Raw genomic sequence first — 20335 nt, 5'->3', positions numbered from 1 at the left:
GTCTCGTGTTTGAATATCCCTCCCATAATTTATCAAAATTTAGTGTAAATTATTTCATCCTTTGTAAAAAAAAATTATCGTGAGTCGTCAAACATCTTCGCTCGAAAAGCTGGTAAGAGGTTCACTTCCATGACAACGTGTTTGAAAGAAATATCTTGAAAGGAGTTATGCTAGCTTGCTTGAGAAACACGATGTCAAATGCTCACTTTTAAGAGCAAAATATTCTATCACAATAGTAGTAATACTAACTTGTGCTCTTCCCGTAAAATTGCAATTCGCGACAATAAGCACAATTAATGATTCCGTAAAAAAACAAGTAAAGAGTTCGTAATTCAACTGATTAAGAGCGTTGACCCCCAGAGCAGTGTTTTTGAGTTCGATTTGTCCTCCCACATATCACTATCGTTTTGGGAAACATATAAGAAAATAGAAAGGTCCAAATCTGTTTCTTTGAGAAGGGTCGGAATTTTCAGAATCACGCTTTTTAAATGATCGTACTTCTCTAATATGACTTTTTGATTTTGCAACAATTATGAATGAATGAAGTTCCAATGTTTTGGTGGAGGTGTTAAACCTAAGGAGAGTTGAATCTACATGGTTACATGCCAAGCACCACCAACTCTCACACACCTGTCCTTCAATCATCAGGAAATAAATGTAATCGTATTAGGCAATGACTTTTCCCACAAAATATAAAACATTCAACTCTGCTTAACGAACAAGGAATATACAGTAGCGGAGGATTGGCAGTGAAAAGTACGATTGCAAATCATTTGGTCTAACGACACTTAATCTTCACGTTATTTGAGGAGGTTCTGAATGCAAATCTCATAGTGTTGAATAGAAACGAAAAACAGTGAAACAAATGGAAACCAAAGTGAACCATGAATTGATACAGTACAAAGTGTACAACGATTTGTGAAATGGCACAACATGAAACCTCAAACTCTGTTGAAGTGAATCGAAAGGCATATCTCCGATAATTAACCCCCCACCCAATTCACAATGGCGACATATAATTCTGTCCTAACCTTGAGGAAGTAGAATGTTAGTATACAAGCACAAACTTCAACGCTAGTCCCGAGCTCTCAGTAACTCATGCGATTTATTACAACAGCAGCACACCAGTTAATACACTTCTCTTGCACAATCTTGAGACTTGAGGACTCCCCACGACTTCCCCGCAAATCCAATAATTATAGTATATTAGCCTGCAGGCATGTAAGAGTTCCCTATTTGTAAGTTTTCACAAATAGATTTTGGTTAAGAGAAATGCAGGCCCAAACAACCGGTTTCAAATGCCTTGAGCAACCTTTGCTCCAATAATAGGGGGAATGATAAGCTTTCCCTTGCCATGTGGTACGTGGATCCGTAGGCAAAAGCATATTGCTCCTATATATATATATATAAGTTTCAAATGCCTTGAGCAACCTTTGCTCCAATCATAGAGGGAAAGATAAGCTTTCCCTTGCCATGTGGTACGTGGATCCGTAGGCAAAAGCATATTGCTCCTATATATATATATGATTAGAAATTGCTTGTCATGCACCTTAAAAAATGTATTTGGAAAGCATAATCTATTTTCAGAAAATAAAGTAACGAAAATAGAAACCGGGCTCGAACTGGAAGATATATGAGTTAATGGAAATTATAGGTGGTTGTTACCATTTGCGAGATCATGAACCTTGTAGTGCTTTTGGGATCATCACACTTCCATGCTTATGAATACTATTTTTGCTTCTGCCCAGCCTACATCAGAGAAACGAGACAAAGACTCAGAACTGATGTAATAGAAAGTGCAGGTCACGATTTAAAAATAATAAATCAAATATAAAACCGCTGTCAGAGAAGTGAGCATCTGCTACTTAATTGTCCTTTTAACACTACAACTACATGCAGTATAATAGCCCGTGAATGATCCAGTTAATTCACATATATTCTGCTTCAAATTGATAAGATGCAAAATTGTATAACAAAAACATCTAATAACAAAAATACAACAGCAGCGACAGTACAATCAAAAGATAAGAGAGGTGACTTTTCTTTTCGAAAAGTAAAGAAAAGAGGTTATATCCAAGCTTTTGGATGCACGGTCTTAATGTCACATTAACATGGCAAGTGACATTTTATCAAGTCTCATCATGATAATAGCAATCTTTAGATTAGGTATAAAGAAAAGTTGACCCGAGTCAAACCTTTTTGAGTTTCTGCAAAACAGAATCTTCGAACGATTGATATCCAGTCCCAACCAAATGGTTAAGTCGATCAGGTTCCTCAGGCCTCTGAACTGGTGGAGCATCAGTCACTGAAACTGGTTTAAGAGGTATAACCAGCAATGGATTAGAAAGATCACCTAACACAGTTCCCGTTGCAGCAACCTACAAATAGTAAACCCATCATAAGTAACTAGCACATTAAGAAAATAAATGTTCAAATTAAAAAGGGCAAATAAAAAAATCGTAGCATTCTCACAGCTGCATCTTTAGTCGCCATCACAACAAGAGCCGAACCTCTCTTCTTCTTGCCCCTGATGACAATATCTTCAACCTCGCCGAACACCGAGAACAAACCTCTCAACCTCTCTGCCGTATAGCCTTCACCAACATTTTCCCACGAAACTTTAAGCATCTTCTCCTCATCCAACCCCATCTTTGCACCACTCACATTTCCGTTGCCAACTCCACCAGTCTCTCTCTTGGGAGCAGAATCAGTTGCCGCCCCTTTCTTTGCATGCTCCTTGCGTATTCTCTCAATCTCTTCTTTAAGCTTCCTAGCGATTCTCTCCTCCTCTGCTCTATCTCTGGCAGCCGCATCCGGAGCAAAGGCAGATCGTTCTCTTGCTTCAAGATCAGAGACCATCCTCTGTCGCTTGGAATCGCGTTCCAAATGGCGGCGCTGCTGGTCTCTCTTAACTCTGAGTAAATCATCAAACAGTTTCCTGGCCTTCTCATCCTTGAGTATCTCATAGGATGACATGAGACTCTGGAAGTTGGCCGGGGCATCAGGATCATCGGGCCTCTTGTCGGGGTGCAACACCAAAGCCTTCGCTCGATATGCCTTTTTAATATCATTCTCTGTAAGCTTGGAGCCTTCCTCGCCGGAAGGTAAACCAAGAACCTTATAGTGATCAACGTCGACATCCATATCTAAACCCTAAAATCACAGTATTCTGTTAGGGTAAGAAAAGACAGCAATCAGTAAATATGTCTGATAATTTATAAAAATAAAAAATAAATTAGAAAAATTTACACCAACGGAATTGGGGTTTTTGCACTAAACCCTAATATATTATATATAAGGAGCTAGAAGAACAGTTTCCAGCAGAAGGCAATTGGATCAAAAATCGAGGTCAAACAAGTAAAATCGAAGGCATGAAAAACCACAGAAAATGAACAGAAAGATTTCAGAAGCAGCAATTTCTTTCAAACACTTAGTTTAGAAGTTTACCTTTACCGAACGCGTTTCGAATTGGAAATCGGAGCGCTCTCCTCCGACCTCTTCCTTCAATGGTTGAAATCCCCAATTTTACTTTCAGCTAGAAAATCCAAACCCTAATTTGCCTTTTTCCTCTCAGTTCAATTGTGCGCGTGTCGAGACTCGTGAGCGCGTAATGAACGTGTAAGTTCTTACTTTTAATCTGAGCCGCCCATCAAGAGTGTATCTGTGTAAGGCGTGACGGAATGAACTTGAGCCATGAATTATGTAATGAACCGGATCGATTTGGGATTTTGATCCGTCCGGTTCTTGGCTTTGCCACTAGAAAGTTGAAAATTGACGGGTTATATGATGTCTTTATTAGAGAGATGCAATATATAATTTTCATCTTTCGGTGGATATGAATAATTTATATTTCTGATTGTCAAGCTTTTTTGCCCAAAAAAAAAAGCTGATATTGCTTTGAACCAGAAAATTTAAGTTTATTAAGGAATTTACAGAAATAGAAATAACATTTTTTTTTAACAATTTGTGAATTTTCTTGTTTGGCTAATCTAAAATAGTATATGCTCACATACAAAGTGTGAAAATTGTCCTTTGGTTGTTAAAATTGAAGTAGAGAGGAAGAGAGTGAGAGAGAACGTGAAAGTAAAGAAAGAGGGAGAGAGCTTTTTTTTTTTTTTTTGGGTGAGAATTCCATACTAATGATACTTGGATGCTCTACACAATTTCACCCCAAAGTGAAAAACCAAACTTAATAAAATAGTCATTCTCGGTTAAGTTTAGTTTAGTCCCATCATTTTTATTTGGTTTGAGTATGTCTCATCATCGCTTCAATTCAAGCCTCAAACTCCATCGTTGTATGCAAATCCATCAACGAATCCATCAATAAATTCAAAGAGAAAACGATTATTGAAAGTGTAGGTGAGGATGTGAGATTATAAAGTTCGTAAGAAGGGTTGAGAATTGAGACATGTTAGATACGAGAAAAGAAAATATTTTATATTCGAAGAATATATTAGAAGATGCAAAATATCTTAAAATATCTTAAATTCCTTAATAAACTTAAATTTTCTGGTTCAAAGCAATATCAGCTTTTTTTTTTGGGCAAAAAAGCTTGACAATCGGAAATATAAATTATTCATATCCACCGAAAGATGAAAATTATATATTGCATCTCTCTAATAAAGACATCATATAACCTGTCAATTTTCAACTTTCTAGTGGCAAAGCCAAGAACCGGACGGATCAAAATCCCAAATCGATCCGGTTCATTACATAATTCATGGCTCAAGTTCATTCCGTCACGCCTTACACAGATACACTCTTGATGGGCGGCTCAGATTAAAAGTAAGAACTTACACGTTCATTACGCACTCACGAGTCACGACACGCGCACAATTGAACTGAGAGGAAAAAGGCAAATTAGGGTTTGGATTTTCTAGCTGAAAGTAAAATTGGGGATTTCAACCATTGAAGGAAGAGGTCGGAGGAGAGCGCTCCGATTTCCAATTCGAAACGCGTTCGGTAAAGGTAAACTTCTAAACTAAGTGTTTGAAAGAAATTGCTGCTTCTGAAATCTTTCTGTTCATTTTCTGTGGTTTTTCATGCCTTCGATTTTACTTGTTTGACCTCGATTTTTGATCCAATTGCCTTCTGCTGGAAACTGTTCTTCTAGCTCCTTATATATAATATATTAGGGTTTAGTGCAAAAACCCCAATTCCGTTGGTGTAAATTTTTCTAATTTATTTTTTATTTTTATGAATTATTAGACATATTTACTGATTGCTGTCTTTTCTTACCCTAACAGAATACTGTTATTTTAGGGTTTAGATATGGATGTCGACGTTGATCACTATTATTTTAGGGTTTAGATATCAGACAAATTTCGTGAGTAACCCAGATCTGGAATTCGCTTGGATTCGATTTGTGTTCACCAATTTATTTGCAATATGTTTGTTAATCTTAATTCGTGTTTTGAGGGTTTCTGGGAAGTATAATATAAATGCTTGTCAATATTGGGATAGTGTTTGATTGTGGTTCTTACTTTGGATATAAAACGTAGTAATGTATGCATTGTGCTGCAGTTATGAGAAGTTGTAGTGGTTGATTATGGATAAAGAGAGTCCGCGGTCTATTTCTTTTCGCACACATCGTAGAGGCGAAAGGAGTAATTTAAACCAACATAGTAAAGGTAAACAAAGCCTACCGTCGCCCCATTGTGAATTGTATCATGTTAGATATTGAGGCTAGATAATGATGTGGGTTTTTGGTGTAGCATTGATTTTCGTATCGATGAAATAGATATTTTGTTTAGCACGAAAAATGTGAATAAGTTGTTTGGTGGTGCAGATGTTGAAGAGGGATTCCCTCTGGGAAGGGTGACACAGGATTATCCCATGAAGATTGTTTGGAAGAAGGGCTTTATTCGATTGGTTCTTGTAGGTGGCATTTTGTGGATGCTACTAATTCTCCTCGCGTCATTATTTCATGTTTGGTCCTGCCAGTCTTCTATCTCTTTCTTCTCAGGTATCGTAATTTTTCTTATGGAACTATGCATGAAGTTCCTTGGGTTCTTTGGTTGAGTTCATGCTTTATAAATACAGAGCCTTATATGTTTTTCGTTGCCGTTTGGCTCAGCCCTGATGCCCCATTTTTGAAGTAGGTTAGTTGATTGGTGCATCTTGTTCCAAAAAATGAAAAGTCCTGTGTTTAAATTTACTGTTTTTGGTATTCATATACATCTTATCGATACTGAACAGTGGATTTTAGGTATTCTTTGCCTACAATAGGTGATAAAACATTTTTATTATAATTTTTTTAATTAAAACTTAATTATGTGAGTCAGGGATAACATATTTTAGTAAGCCTGTAAAGGTCTGGCTTGAAATACACGAACAAATGCTGAAAGTATCATTATTGTTGGTTTAAACTTTCCTGCAGTATGAGGGGTTGTAGTTGTCAACTTGTGAGTATCAAATAGTTCCCAATGTAGTAAGGAAATATTGTCAATATTTATTAGTACAACTTGCAATAGGTGCTAAATACAATTTTATAATATTGTTAGCGCATGCTTGGTAAATAGGGTGTCTGTTATTTAATTTGAGGTAAACAGATACATGTTCTTAGTAGTTTGATCCACTTGAATTGCAGCTATGTGTAACAAAGAGAGCAAGGTCTTCTCCATGTTAGACTCCCTTGGGTTTGTACCAAAAGGACAATCGCAACACCGTAAGAACACTAAAATATATTTTCATTGAATTATCGATAACTTATTTAGTTTTATGTAATAATGTTGTTTTGTTTTCATCTCAAATAGGCTGTCCGATTCCTGTTGTCAGTGATCCTGATAAGATAAAAATTCCAAAAGGAAGAACTCCTGATGAAATTGTCAAAAACTTAACATACGTTTTAGATGATGAGATTTTGCCTGACGGAACTCTGTCATCCCCACTATTCGGAGGACATCAAAATTGGGCTCAGAGAGAGGAGAGTTTTAGACTAAAATCTGACATGAAGGTAAGGGCAAACATCAATACTCTGTTAACTTCAGTCAAAGCATGTTCTTTAATTATTTGTTTTCGTATCAGAAGTAAAGGAGTAATGGGGCCCGACTTCCCTAGCACCTTCTTATAAATAAACTATGGTTTACAACATGTTTAGAGTATGTTAAAATAATTGAAAATAATGGTGGTGGATATGGAGAAAATTGTCCACTTAATGTTGTGTTTCCCTTTCCCATGTATAGAAATGTTCTTTTTCTGTCTGTTTAAGGGGTGTTACTTTTTCCATTCTCCATTGTGAGTTGGTTAATGTTTATATCCTGCAGTTGCACTGTGGTTTTATTCGAAACGGTGGTGCTGAAATGGCTCCTGCAGACATCAACTATGCCAAAAAATGTAGGTTTGTGGTTGCATCAGGCATTTTTGATGGTTATGATGTACCCCATCAACCTTCAAATTTAAGTCCTCGTTCTAAGAAGCTCTTCTGCTTTCTCATGGCGGTCGATGAAACATCTCTTGAATTTATCAAGGGAAATGTGACAGTCAGAGAGGATAATGATGGGGGAAAATGGGTTGGTATCTGGCGTCTTGTTTTGTTGAAGCATCCGCCTTACGATGAGCCAAGAAGGAACGGGAAGGTCCCCAAGATATTAACCCACCGCATGTTCCCTAACACCCAGTACAGCATTTGGATCGATGGTAAAATGGAGCTCATGGTTGATCCATTGCAAATTTTAGAAAGGTAATAAATCGACTTTTATCTTTCTCATTCTACATATTTGTTTGTGCACATATAGCTATAATCGAGGAAACTAAATTTGATGTGCAGATATTTATGGCGTGGGAAGCATACATTTGCCATTTCTCAGCACAAGCACCACCGCAGTATATACGAGGAGGCTGATGCAAACAAGCGGAGGAAGCGATATGCTCGACCTCTTATCGATCTACACATGAAAATTTATCGTTATGAGGGTTTGGAGGCATGGGATCCAACCAAGAAAACCGTTAGTGGTAAGAAGGAACACCGTAGATTTTTTGAGTTGTGTAATTTGTTAGTTCTGTTTATTTGTTTCTCCTCCGCTTCAAGTTACAGGCACATTGCCAACAAAGTTAATGCCTAATATTATCTACATATATATTGGTACAACACTATTTGTTAAAAGTATTGATGGAAACTATTGTATGCAGATGTACCAGAGGGTGCCATTATCGTACGGGAACATACTGCGATGAGTAATTTATTTAGCTGCTTGTGGTTCAATGAGGTCCACCTCTTCACACCAAGAGACCAACTGAGTTTTGGTTATATTGTGTACCGGTTAGGGGGGTTGTTTAAGTTCTTTATGTTTCCGAATTGTGAGTACAATTCCCTGTTTGTGTTGCATCCACACATAAGGGAGCATTCTTCTCGTATAGAGTGGGTAACAAGTTGGAATCAGCTCAAGGGGAATGGATCTATTTCAAATAAGGGTAAAGATTGGGACCAAGCCAGTGCGAAAAATGGTTTGGTAGAGAGTAGGGGAGGCTTAGGCTTGTGGACTCCTTACCCTGCAAATCTTGATTCAGTGGTCCTACCCCCGGTAGCAAGAACATCAAAAGCTGGCTGAGGGGTCAATGGATCCATTTGGTCTTGTGAACTTATTTTTAGGAGCTCTTCCTGGTTCTATTTTTTCTGTCATCCCAGAAGAGACTCGAACAGTATACAGAAAGCAGAGGAAGTGGAAGAAGAATAGATGCGTCGGTCTTCTAAATTTTTGGAACGTTATAGAGATGATTAACAGGGAAATGTGCAGCAACCTTTTCGGTACCACTAAGACTCATACCGGAAGTATAGTGTGTACTCATTTGATACCATTTTTTAAGTTCCGATGGTAGAAACGGAAGGAGAAAACAGATTAGAGGAGTATATTTATATTGTTTTATTTTGTATGAGAAATATAAAAAAATGCAAGATTGATTCGTTATGGTGCATCTGACGTGAGTTCGTATCTGAGCATCTACCAAATTTTGCCTTGTTCCCTTTGTTTTCTTGTCTTGGAAGGCATTAGTCTTGCACCAGTGGAGAATATGTAACTTCCATACTACCCAGGTTCTCGTCTTTTGTAGTACTGTTATAACTGCTCTGCGTAACGGCTTCTGCTTACAAGCACTTTTGCTAGAATTTTCTTTTTCTCTCAGCAAGGCAATAACATCGTAACTCTAATTTACGGGGTTATGAACTTGGGTTCAAGGAGTCATACACACACACACGCCTGCCAACTAGCCTAACTCACATCTGCGACAGAACTTTGTTGTAATGGGGAAGAAGACCAACAACCTTGTATTGATTTGGTAGGATCTTAACAAAGGTGCAATGAATACAAGAACTCTCATTTTATTTCAGATATAATTGAACCAAACTTGAGCATGTTCGCATGTCAAAATACACAAGACAGACCATAAAGTCTGAAGAATATATTAAATAGAAAGCCTAAAATGACAGATTACAAAATAAATAACGGTCTTGAAACAACACAAATATATACTCCTGCAAGTGTAAGGGGGTCTTTAGATCCTAGATGGCCCCGACCGTTCCTGAAACTTTCGCTTCGGGAGAGAAGAAGCATAATCAAACCACAACCGGGTGACAAGCTAACAAATGAGAAGCGAAAATACAAAGCCCTACAAGATCTCCAAACGTCCTCATTGAAAGAATTCTGGACTAGTCGAGAACTTTTAGGGACTCGAACAGACCGCAACCTTTATTATGTATGCCGGTAAAGAAGAGATGCAACCTAGGCAGGCAGAGAATCAATAAACGAATTGCAGAGCTCATTGATGGCTAAATAGGCTGAAGAACTTCGACAAACAAGGATCTATGAACTCCATCAATTAGCGGTGTCTCTGCTGTAGAACAGGTCAAGGGTCTTTGCAGGTATACGGTGGAGAAGCTCACGAGGGAAGATCCGCAGCAATGTCCATGCCAAATCAAGGGACTGGAAGATGTTACGGGTGTCATAAGCTCCTTGGGACACAAACTTCTTCTCAAATTTGTCCAAAAACTCCAGGTATAGCTGTGTTTCATTCAAATGAAAAAATCACATCAATTTCTTCCATTAGGCTGATTGTTAATAAACAGAAGCACTCTTAATAAGAAAAAGGAAAGGTAAGAGACCAGGTCCTCCGAAGAAAGTGCTTCTTCTCCAACCACAGCTTTCATTGCCTGGACATCCTTCCCAATAGCATAATTTGCATATAACTGAAAGTTAAACAATGCACAAGTGGGAAACATTAGATGACGTTATGTGAAGACAGATTAAAAAATGATACTACAATGGAATCCCAAACAAACCTGATTTGATACATCAGAATGATCCCGGCGAGTCATCCCTTCACCAATAGCACTCTGCAATTATAGCCAACAATTTTACTTAAACCCCCATGAATGTAGTAGGATGAAAACCCCCTCTCAATCTTTAGAGTTGAACTCAAAGTATCATATTACCTTCATCAGACGAGACAGTGATGGGAGGACATTGATTGGTGGGTATATCTGCACAGGTTAAAGAACTTAATGGTTACTTTCAATTCATTTATAAACTCCACACATCTGATCGTTACCACTTCTTTGCACGTTGTCTAAACATAGAGATCCAACTTTCTAAACGCATTATTAACTACCTTGATGAAGCATCAAGTTAAATCGGTGTCTTTTTTATTAATGGATTGATACAGCAACCACAACCAACAATTTCATCAAATTAAAGCTTGATGAAAGAAGTCCAAAGGCCATGGAAAGGCAAAGACAAACGATTAAAACCATGGTAACTTCCCTTAAATTAAACCATGCCGCATGTTGTATTGTGTTTTGCATGCTGAATGCATGGACATGGTAGTGTCTATGTTACCATGGCCATAAGCAGATACTCAAGACCTTCTTGTTTATTAAGTTAATACTGTAACAGACCCATCCTAAGATCATAACACTGAATAATCCAATGACACATGATAGAAGTTTAGTTACCTGTCTGTTGTGGAGCTGCCTGTCAATGTATATCTGTCCCTCGGTAATATATCCCGTAAGATCAGGAGTGGGGTGGGTAATATCTGGCCAGATAAAGAAATCGAAGATTGTGTTAAGGAATATCACTTGGATGCATGATATGTGAGACCATCAATGTGTGACAACAAGCATTACCATCATTTGGCATAGTTAGAATTGGAATTTGTGTAATAGAGCCTTTTCGCCCTTCAATTCGTCCAGCACGCTCATAGATTTGTGCCAGATCAGTATACATGTACCCGGGGTATCCACGCCTTCCAGGCACTTCCTCTCGGGCAGCGGATACCTGCAGTAGCAATACAGTAGTTTTTGTTATGGAAATTATGCTGAAAAGTAGTATAACAAAGCAACAATGTTTTTCAAGTTCATATAACATTGAAGTCCTATTAAGTTTCTGCACATCTTATATATCTGCAAACAATCACAATAAGAAAGAAGATGAAATTGAGGCATGTAATTTGTGAATTCATAATTAGAAACATTTTCACGTTACCTCACGAAGAGCATCAGCATAAGAACTCATATCTGTGAGAATGACAAGAACGTGCTTCCCACATTCATACGCCAAATATTCTGCAGTAGTAAGAGCAATACGAGGAGTAATAATACGTTCAATTGTAGGGTCATTTGCCTGTAGAAAAAATGGTAAAAAACACATTTAGGGTAAATAGAAATCTCACAAGATATTTGAAAAGGAATAAATCCACAAAACATTTATGAAATGCTCCATATGTTCACTTCAAAATATACCAGATTCAGAAAGAGGGTCACTCTCTCCATTGAGCCATTTTCCTCAAAATCCCGTTTAAAGAACTGCGCAGTCTCCATATTTACTCCCATAGCTGCAAACACAATGGCAAAGTTGTCGTCTTCTATGTCCTGTAATTTCACAATGTAGGTTAGTCACCTGAATGCTAGAGGTATATCAAGAAGACAATACTAATACATGACAAATCAAGCACCTATCCATGTACAAATAATCATTAACTTCAAATGCAAAAGGAACCTATTACTCTTACTTATTTTCTCACTGTTGGTTTGTTTTGTTTGCAATTACTTTTTACAAATTTCTATGAAAATACGAAACCTAAAAACACAAAGAAGCCCAAATCAAAATTCCCAGTGAAGGACTCAAACTATTTCGAGCAAGCTGAGCAGGCTCTTCTCTAGTACTTACTCATTTAACTAGGAATTCCAATGTGCTAGCATCATCAAGATTACTATCTTATCAAATGACTAAATGTAAATGAATTTCATTTTGAAATCAAAGATATTTTGCCATAACATTTTGGCAATTTGCAAAATAATGTTGCACATGCGTTGAAGACTGTCAGACATGAAAATAGTAGATATATGTGAGCTCTGCAGGCTAACAAATATTTAGTATAAAGTGTACCCCAGCATCAAGAAGACTTTCAGATTTCTCCAACCGCTTGACCAAACCAGCCTGGCGACATATCTGAGCAGCTATTTCATTATGAGGAAGACCAGCAGCAGAGAAAAGTGGGATTTTTTGTCCTCTAGCAATGGAGTTCATGACATCAATTGTAGAAATTCCAGTCTGAATCATTTCTTCAGGATATGTTCTCTCACTAGGATTAATAGAACTCCCTGGAAATGGCATACAATAGATTGACACACATGTTAATGCAATGAAACATGGAGCAGAACTTATTATCATTGAAACAAATAACGCACCAGATATGTCTAGGTAAGCCTCAGGCAAGATAGGGGGGCCATTATCAATGGGCTTCCCAGAGCCATTAAAGATTCGCCCAAGCATGTCCAGTGAGACTGGAGTTTTCAAAACCTGACAAATATGAAAGGGGAAGAGTTAAAACAGCATAACTGGTTCTTTGTGTTCATGTCAGAAAATATATGTTATTCTTGATTCTGGAATACAACGAATGAAGAATATAATTAAAAGGTTTAATACCTCTCCTGTAAATTGCACAGTAGTGTACTTGTTGTCAATTCCAGATGTTCCTTCGAAAACCTGGGCAGCAAATAAATCGATTATGTACATGGTAAAAATAATAAGCACATTCCAGAAAACCTAATGACGCTATTATTTAGAAAGGTTAAGACAATCATAACAACTGCTGTCCCAGAAGATGCACACAAAGCCCCAAAACTACAAATTCTCAAAATTATGCACCTATGCAAGTACACAGCAAAACCACAAGAAACCAACAAACAATGCTACACAGCAGTCACCTGAACAATAGCTTTCTCTCCATCAACTTCCAGGACTTGACCGCGTCTAGTTGTTCCATCTCCCAAACGAATATTAACAATCTCCTGAAACTTAGGTCCCTGGGGCAGTTTAAGAGAATATATTAGTTTTGGGTTCTGAAGAGGATAAGAATCCTCATTGAGAAAGCTTAACAACATTTTAAATGACAAAAGAGAGCAGATAACCTACCTTAACTTTTTCAAGGATAACCAGAGGTCCGGCCACACCAGACACAGTTCTGTACTCTGCAATGTCAATGTAAAGGGAAAAATGTCAAACATGACACCATTAATGTAACACTCCATCAAACAATCATTGCAATGCTAACACTTTTCTAGCAGGACATATTTGAGGAGTTTGATATCGACTCATATTGATTCTCATACTGATTCCATTACGACTAATGAGTTTTGACACAAAACTGCATGCCCACTATAGCTATTACCTCACCAATTTACTTCACCTTTCACCACAAAAATATGAAATAAACCAGTCCAAAACTTACCCATTCCAACCTCTAGGTTTCCCTCGTCCATGTCGTGATTGTTTTGTGAAACAGCCATTTGCAAGCTTCATGAAAAAAGAAAAATTATCAAAATTACAGACAAAAACCAGTAGAAGTCATCCAAATCAACTACAAATTCTGAAACCACTCTGTAAGATGACAACTAATACCACTTCTTGAGGCTAAATTTCCAATTAATCCAATCAAATGAGTGAAGATTTAGATCATCGCAATACAATTGTGCTTAATTATCATCAAGTGGCACACAGATTAATGAGAACATAAATTGTCCAAAAATCATACTTTTCAAAGTCTTTTACTTTCTGTATGGCCACTGGGAAAATAAATGTAACAATAGGAAAAAAAAATCAGAAAAACAGAATAAATCACTGAATTGCATTAATTCAACTTGTCTAAATACTTAACACAGTTTAGTTAACAACGAAAACTATGATCTTTGACATTCCGCTCTTCTTCATTGCCTTCAATTTTCTCGGAAACCAAACAAGTCTCAAAGTTGATTCAAACAAATCAAAACTAAAGATAATAAGAAAAAAAACAAATCCAATTGCTGATTCCAATACTTGGTTAAAATTAACCAAATTTGGATCTGCAACAACAATTCGATGGACGCGGACTTCAATCACGTGAAGTTCGCGCCCTCTGCAGTCGACGATCAGATGGTTACAATCAAATTGAATCAAGGAAACTGCGATCAAGCGGCTGAGAATTGCGTGGGGATCTGAAAGCATACCTACTTTTCGATCTGTAGCGCGCGGAGCCAAGCGGAAGCAAGAGAGAGAAAGGAGCAGAAAGGGCGAAGAGGAAGACGAATAAAAAAGAGTGAGATCTAAATATCTGATTGACTAAACAAAAAAAAAATAGAAAATCAGTGACACAGGAATGATTATGAAAATTAATTACGAATGACAATAGATAAATTAATATCTTCATAAACACCACGTTGCAATTAATAATTGTTTTTTTTATAAAATTGTTATTGACATTTCAAAATTTTTATTTTACACTTCAACTTTTTATAAGAGCATTTCCACCTCTCTATAAATCATCTATGGGATAGTGGATTTATTCCCCTCCCCTTCCCCAAAAGCACATCCAGCCCTTGCAATCCATTGCGGTTTGGTGGAGGCCAATTCTTCAGCCAGGCAAGTAACCATTGCCTAGCCATGTGACGCAATGCTGATGTCAGTAGCAATTTTTGGGTTATGCTCTCTTATCGAAGTAAACGTTCAATCGAGTAACTCATGCACGTAATCTTTGACCATCGCCCGCGCCGGGGCTTTCTTGGAATCATCGCAGGAAACATCTTGCCTGGCTCATCACCCTCGTCTTAAGAAGTTTCAGTCTTTCAACGCCGAAATTTCAGTTTCAGATTGGAACGAGCTTTGAGGTCATGCTCCGAATTGAATTTTCTCAAAGTAGCATAGCAAGGAATAAAGAAGAAGAAAAGGATCGGGAGGAAGTGGGAGACTAGGGAGAGTTTCCAAGTGTTGGGGCCAAAAAATGTCACACACCAATCCAACTAAGTCTTACAACGCCTACATTCAAGCCCAAATACATGCCAAGGCATGAAATCGATGAGGAATATATTTACAAACATGCCATGCTACGGTGATTAAGCCAGATAGTCACACCATGCTTATACCTATTCATCACGGCATGCTTCCTCATGCTAATAACTGCCATGCTAAGACCAAGTCATATATTCGGGGCTTGTCAAGTGGATTGCGGTGTGGATAGTTATGGAAAATTATCGGGCTTATGTGGAATAGGGGTCATGGAAGACTTTGGGTTGCTTGGGAGCCCAGAGATCCAAGAAACACCTTTGTATCTCACACAAGCATCATTGAGAAAGAATTAGCCTAGTTTACCCATTTCCCTATCAAGCCAACTCCCGTAGTTAGGACAAAACTAGATTCTTGCATTAAATGCATGTTAAGTCCAACAAGGCAGACATTTAATGTTGACTTTCCTTTCCTATCCTGCACAAACAACCAATGCGCGAAAGCCATGAAGCGTGCTACCAGAAGTAGCGATTGTGGAAGGCCGCCCTGGAAAAGCTACATCTCGGGAAGAAGCAAACCGTAGGTCTCAATAGTGCATCTATCTTACACCAAAATGAGAATAATATGAGGGCTAGGGAGAAAGGAGGGGAAGACTAACCCACAAAGGGAGATTCCTTTAAAACCTAGAGAAGAACCTTTCATCTACAAAATGAGGGAGAGAAGCCATAAAATGGGAAATTTTAGAGGAGTAACACAAAGGAGATTTTTGAAGAATAACACATAGGGGAATTGGAAGAACACAAGAGAAAGATAGAGATGAAGTAGTGAGAGAGAACCACCCAGGAAGAAACCCAGAGAGTTCCATTTAGCCTAGAAGCATACTCCAAGCTAGACCTGGCATTCGTGTCGTGTTTTCCGTGTTTGTGTCGTTTTCGTGTCATACCCAATATCTTAACGGATCGTGTCGTGTAACATCTGTTAAAATAAACGAGTAAAATGACCCGACCTGAAATCGACTTGATAATATTAACAAGTAATATGACCCGACCCGTTACCCGTTAAGGAAAATATATATATACATACCATATTGTCACATCCAAAACATAAAAACACATTTTTCTTTTAAGTATATTTTCACTTACCTAAAGTCTTTAATAATTTTTTAATTAATGTAGAAGTGTAAAAAAATATAGAAAAAAAATATATAAACGCTCGTAATGACAAGCTTTACAACTTTCATGAAGAGCTTAACTTCGAAATTCGCCACTATAACATATAAATCAGATATCAAAATTTAACCGTTGATTGTTGTTTACATTTACGCTTCATTGTTCTCATCAAGTTTTGTTTTTTCAGATTTTCTTTTTTGAAAACTTAATCTATTAGAGGATGCAGGAAGATGAACGGTTTGGATTGTTGATATTATATTTAGAGTTTTACGGTTAGTGAAAATATTGCTTGATGTTTATAAAGTTTCTACAAACTATATAACATCGATTCATATTTCAATTAACCATAAATATTGAAACGTGATATCAAAGATCTGAACCGTTCATCTTCTTACATCTACCAGATGATCATGTTTTCAAAAAAGAAAATTGAAAAAATGAAATTCAGTAAAAAGAATAAAGCGTAAATGGCAATCGACGGTTAAATATAAATTTAAGGTTTATGAATTATAGTGTTGGATTTCGAAGCTGGCCCCTTCATGAAAGTTGTAAAGTTTGTCATTATGAATGATTGTATATATATTTTTTTACAATTTTTACACTTCTACAATAATTATTATTAATTTTATTAATTTTGCCCTCAAATAAAAAACATTATTCATGAAGGTTTGGAGGATTTTAAAAATCTAAACGATAATGTAAGTGTAACCATTATCTACTCATGGAAGAATAATGATGAATCACATGTGTTTATATATTCTTTCACATTTTTAATACTTGTATGTATGTCTTCTTAGTTCTTGCCTATACAAATACTATATTAGTTTATTTTAATTTTGGATAACAATATGTTAAGTAAAATTTATCCTAGTAAAGATAATAAGGAACTCTCATAATAAAAATAAATAATGACTAAAACTTTTTTTTTTTAAACTTATATAGAATAGTAATACAAAACTATATATTTAATATAGAATATATTGTATATATTAATATGGCTATTGTATTTTATAATAAATTATTTTAGTAATTAAAATTTAAAATTATCAAAATATTTTTTTTCTTAACGGGTCGAAACGGGTTACCCATGTGTATACCCGTTAAGAACCCGTTAACGGGTCATCCGATAATGACACGATAAGTTATTGTGTTGACCCGAAACCTATTATTTTCGTGTCGTGTCAGAAACCGTTGAGTCTACTCCAAGCTTCAAGCACCATCATCCATGCAATCTTAGTAACTCTTGTCGATGCAATCTTAGAGATGACGAAAATGCACCTGTAAAACAATCAGGACCTTGAATCAAAGACCTAAGCTTCACGCACCCACGAGGTAGGGGGGATAGGCCAATGGATCTTCGATGCCTAAGTCAGTTTATCTAAGAGAGTAAAATGTTGAGGGCTTTTTTAGGGTAGCAAAAGCTTTTGAAATTTGGTAGAATACGGGGTATTTATAGGGGATAGGGCCGGCCATAGTGCTGGGGTTTTACCCTACACATGACGCCATCCTATTGGCCAATGTTTATGGAGAAATATTCTCAAGACATTAAATTGGAAATAATATCTTGAGATAATGGCGTAACTATCCCTAATTGATTTAAATTAGGATTACTTACTTGATTGGAGTCAATTCAATTGGGAATGTATTAAAGATAAGATTTGGGTAATTAATCATTATCTTTAATGCTTTGACTTTTCCTTGCCAAAGACAGGTGAGCTGTAGGCAGTCGTATTCAGCTGCTAAGACCTTCAGGGGTGTGAGTTTCGAGTGGTAGTATCCGAGGAACCTGCCCATTTAATGAGGATAATTTTGTCTTTCTTAAGAAAAAGTCCACGTGTTGCCTCTAGAATTTTTAGGATTATTTTAGGCTTCACAAATGCCCCCACACCTACTGGGCTACATACAGGAAAATGATAGTAGGTGTAGAAATCCCAAGCTGCTTAGGCTTGTAAATTTGTTTCCCAATTTGAACTTGATCTCTTTTCTTGATTTGGAGATAAACTTCTTCTAGGAAAAGGAAACCAATTGCCCCCAATACCTATTTAATTCTGTCTTAAGTAGGGGATCAAATAAATTTGGAGAACAATCATCATTCCAACATGGAAGAGAGAAGGCAGAGGAAAATTCCCCCCTCCCTTAGCTTTCTTCTTCTCTTGCCCATGCAAAGAGTTGTCTCGTTGTTGTTCTTCCTCTCCATGCTTTACCAAGGTAAGAAAATTTGAATTTTATTCTTCTTGAATTTTTTGGAAGTCTTGGGATTGAAGAATTGGCTCGGAAAAGGCCGAGGATGTGTGAAACATGTGGCAAATGTGCCACGGGGCTGCTGTGCATGGTAATGCGGTGCGGGAACCGCTGGCGTGGGCCAAGTGATCAGCTCAACTTAGGCTGATATGGCTAGACGCTGGGGTGCAGGGAAGCCGGCTTGGGCCAGGCCATCAAGGTTGTTGGGCATAGGTCCATGTAGGTAAGAGGTGAAAGAGTAGGCGAGACTGGCGTGGTCTGGCTCTGGGGTCTTGGTGGCCTAAGCCGAGATGGCTCAATCTATTTAGGCTTGCGTTCGAGAGAGAAGGGGATGAAAGAGGCATGGACCTCCTTCCACTTTGGGCTGAAGTGGTTTGGGCCATATGAAGGAGAGAGAGTGAGGGTTGTGAGCTGGGCAGTAGGGCCTGGCTCTAGGGTGCTGGGCCTACGATCATTCATATATATATTTTGTCTCTTTTCTCGCGAGCTGCCTTCTAAATATTTTTCTTTGTACTTTTTGTAGAGATTTTGAGATTTCTTCCTCCAATCGCAAAAGTGACAAGTATCCTCCACCTTTGTACCGTCAATGTGGTTGTTAACACGAAAATTCCATAACGAATGAAACGAGAACACATGTACAAAGTATATTTGTATTGATTTGAATTTATAGGGTTACAATCTCTGTTTACAATTTTCTTCTGATTCAGTCTTCAAATTTGATGTAGATGCGTAGGTTGTTGATAAGCTCACATTTATATATATTTTACATCAAATTCACTTCTTAGTTCGTTCTTTATATTTTTGAGCTATTTACTTTGTTTTTGTGTTTTGTAGGATTTGTCAAGCAAAGAAAAAAAAAATAGCACAAGTGGGATTTTAAGTAACAAATTCGTCAAAACTGCCTGTGCAGGTCAGCTGACTTTGAAAGCAAGTTTAGAACAGCTTAGAATGAATTAGAGAATGAACCTTAAATGCTTGGAAAGCTACGGATGTCCATTTTCTGGAGCATTTCACGGATTGTAATATCAATTTTCTAGAAGAAGTTATGGTCATTTTAGCACTTAAAGGTTCCCAAGAGGTTGAGCAGTTTGTAACTGACAAGAAGGCATTGACAGCAATAAATCCAATAAATCTAGTAGCAAAAACTGATGCAGCCAAGAACAAGTCAGCTGACACCTATTCAAATATCAGAGGAAATGGAAATAAAGATGAGAATTAAGTGGGAGTAATGGGCATAAAGGCTACCTAAAGAGTTACAATTGTTTTACCATTTCCTTTCACTTTTTGTCATCACTAAATGGTTCTTAGTAGGGTGAGTTATGGAGAAGAAACAGGGGCAACAAGCAAGAACAAAAAGGTTGTAGGTTCTTGTAGATATCAAAATTTTGGTGAAATAAATGTTGACCAATAGTTACAATTTCAATGTTCACGTGTCACATAAATTTTACACATAGCGTGTGACTAAATGAAAAAATCAAAATAAATTGGAAAAGTTATCAAACAGGACACGTGTCAACACCTGGCAGAAATGATTTATTTCATCTGAATATTATATTCAAAATTAGGCCTTGGAAAATTCTATAAATAGAAACCATTTCATTCATTTGAGGGGATTGAAGAAGGAATTCACATATACATTTCTCTACTCCCAAATTGGAAGAGAATTCCCTAAAT

The 20335-nt window shown here is 37.3% G+C and overlaps 3 protein-coding genes across 7 annotated transcripts; 1 reads left to right on the top strand and 2 right to left on the bottom strand.

Moving 5' to 3' along the window:
* Window positions 1-866: 866 nt before the first annotated feature.
* LOC103444906 (uncharacterized) lies at window positions 867-3607 on the bottom strand. Of its 3 annotated transcripts, none has more exons than XM_070806055.1 (5): window positions 3448-3607; window positions 2473-3169; window positions 2196-2378; window positions 1666-1749; window positions 867-1511 (listed from the first exon to the last, which is right to left on the bottom strand). In XM_070806055.1, the coding sequence occupies exons 2-4, from the start codon at window positions 3142-3144 to the stop codon at window positions 1729-1731; spliced, it is 876 nt and encodes a 291-aa protein (XP_070662156.1). In that variant the 5' UTR covers window positions 3145-3169; window positions 3448-3607; the 3' UTR covers window positions 867-1511; window positions 1666-1728. The 3 variants fall into 3 exon arrangements, with proteins under 3 accessions (XP_070662156.1, XP_008382090.1, XP_008382091.1); XM_008383868.4 differs by having other exon boundaries at window positions 867-1211; XM_008383869.4 differs by having other exon boundaries at window positions 867-1211; window positions 2473-3153.
* A 1050-nt stretch (window positions 3608-4657) lies between these two features.
* Window positions 4658-8913, top strand: LOC103444909 (probable hexosyltransferase MUCI70). 2 transcript variants are annotated; one of them, XM_008383873.4, is made up of 8 exons: window positions 4658-4968; window positions 5524-5630; window positions 5789-5965; window positions 6590-6667; window positions 6756-6955; window positions 7266-7681; window positions 7769-7953; window positions 8131-8913. In XM_008383873.4, exons 2-8 carry the CDS (start codon window positions 5549-5551, stop codon window positions 8547-8549), a joined length of 1557 nt encoding a protein of 518 aa, XP_008382095.1. In that variant the 5' UTR covers window positions 4658-4968; window positions 5524-5548; the 3' UTR covers window positions 8550-8913. The 2 variants fall into 2 exon arrangements, with proteins under 2 accessions (XP_008382095.1, XP_017190628.1); XM_017335139.3 differs by lacking the exon at window positions 5524-5630 and having other exon boundaries at window positions 4809-4968.
* A 383-nt stretch (window positions 8914-9296) lies between these two features.
* On the bottom strand, window positions 9297-14753 carry LOC103444907 (V-type proton ATPase subunit B2). Of its 2 annotated transcripts, none has more exons than XM_008383872.4 (15): window positions 14484-14753; window positions 13726-13790; window positions 13410-13465; window positions 13202-13300; window positions 12921-12980; window positions 12683-12794; window positions 12381-12595; window positions 11735-11863; window positions 11478-11615; window positions 11120-11270; window positions 10946-11028; window positions 10427-10474; window positions 10274-10327; window positions 10097-10180; window positions 9297-9995 (listed from the first exon to the last, which is right to left on the bottom strand). In XM_008383872.4, exons 2-15 carry the CDS (start codon window positions 13781-13783, stop codon window positions 9810-9812), a joined length of 1473 nt encoding a protein of 490 aa, XP_008382094.2. In that variant the 5' UTR covers window positions 13784-13790; window positions 14484-14753; the 3' UTR covers window positions 9297-9809. The 2 variants fall into 2 exon arrangements, with proteins under 2 accessions (XP_008382094.2, XP_008382093.2); XM_008383871.4 differs by having other exon boundaries at window positions 14480-14632.
* Between the last annotated feature and the right edge of the window lie 5582 nt (window positions 14754-20335).

Source organism: Malus domestica, chromosome 10, assembly GCF_042453785.1.
Source record: "Malus domestica chromosome 10, GDT2T_hap1".
Lineage (NCBI taxonomy): Eukaryota > Viridiplantae > Streptophyta > Magnoliopsida > Rosales > Rosaceae > Malus > Malus domestica.
Note: the sequence above shows the minus strand (reverse complement) of the source record. Positions and strands in the feature narration are given on the sequence as shown.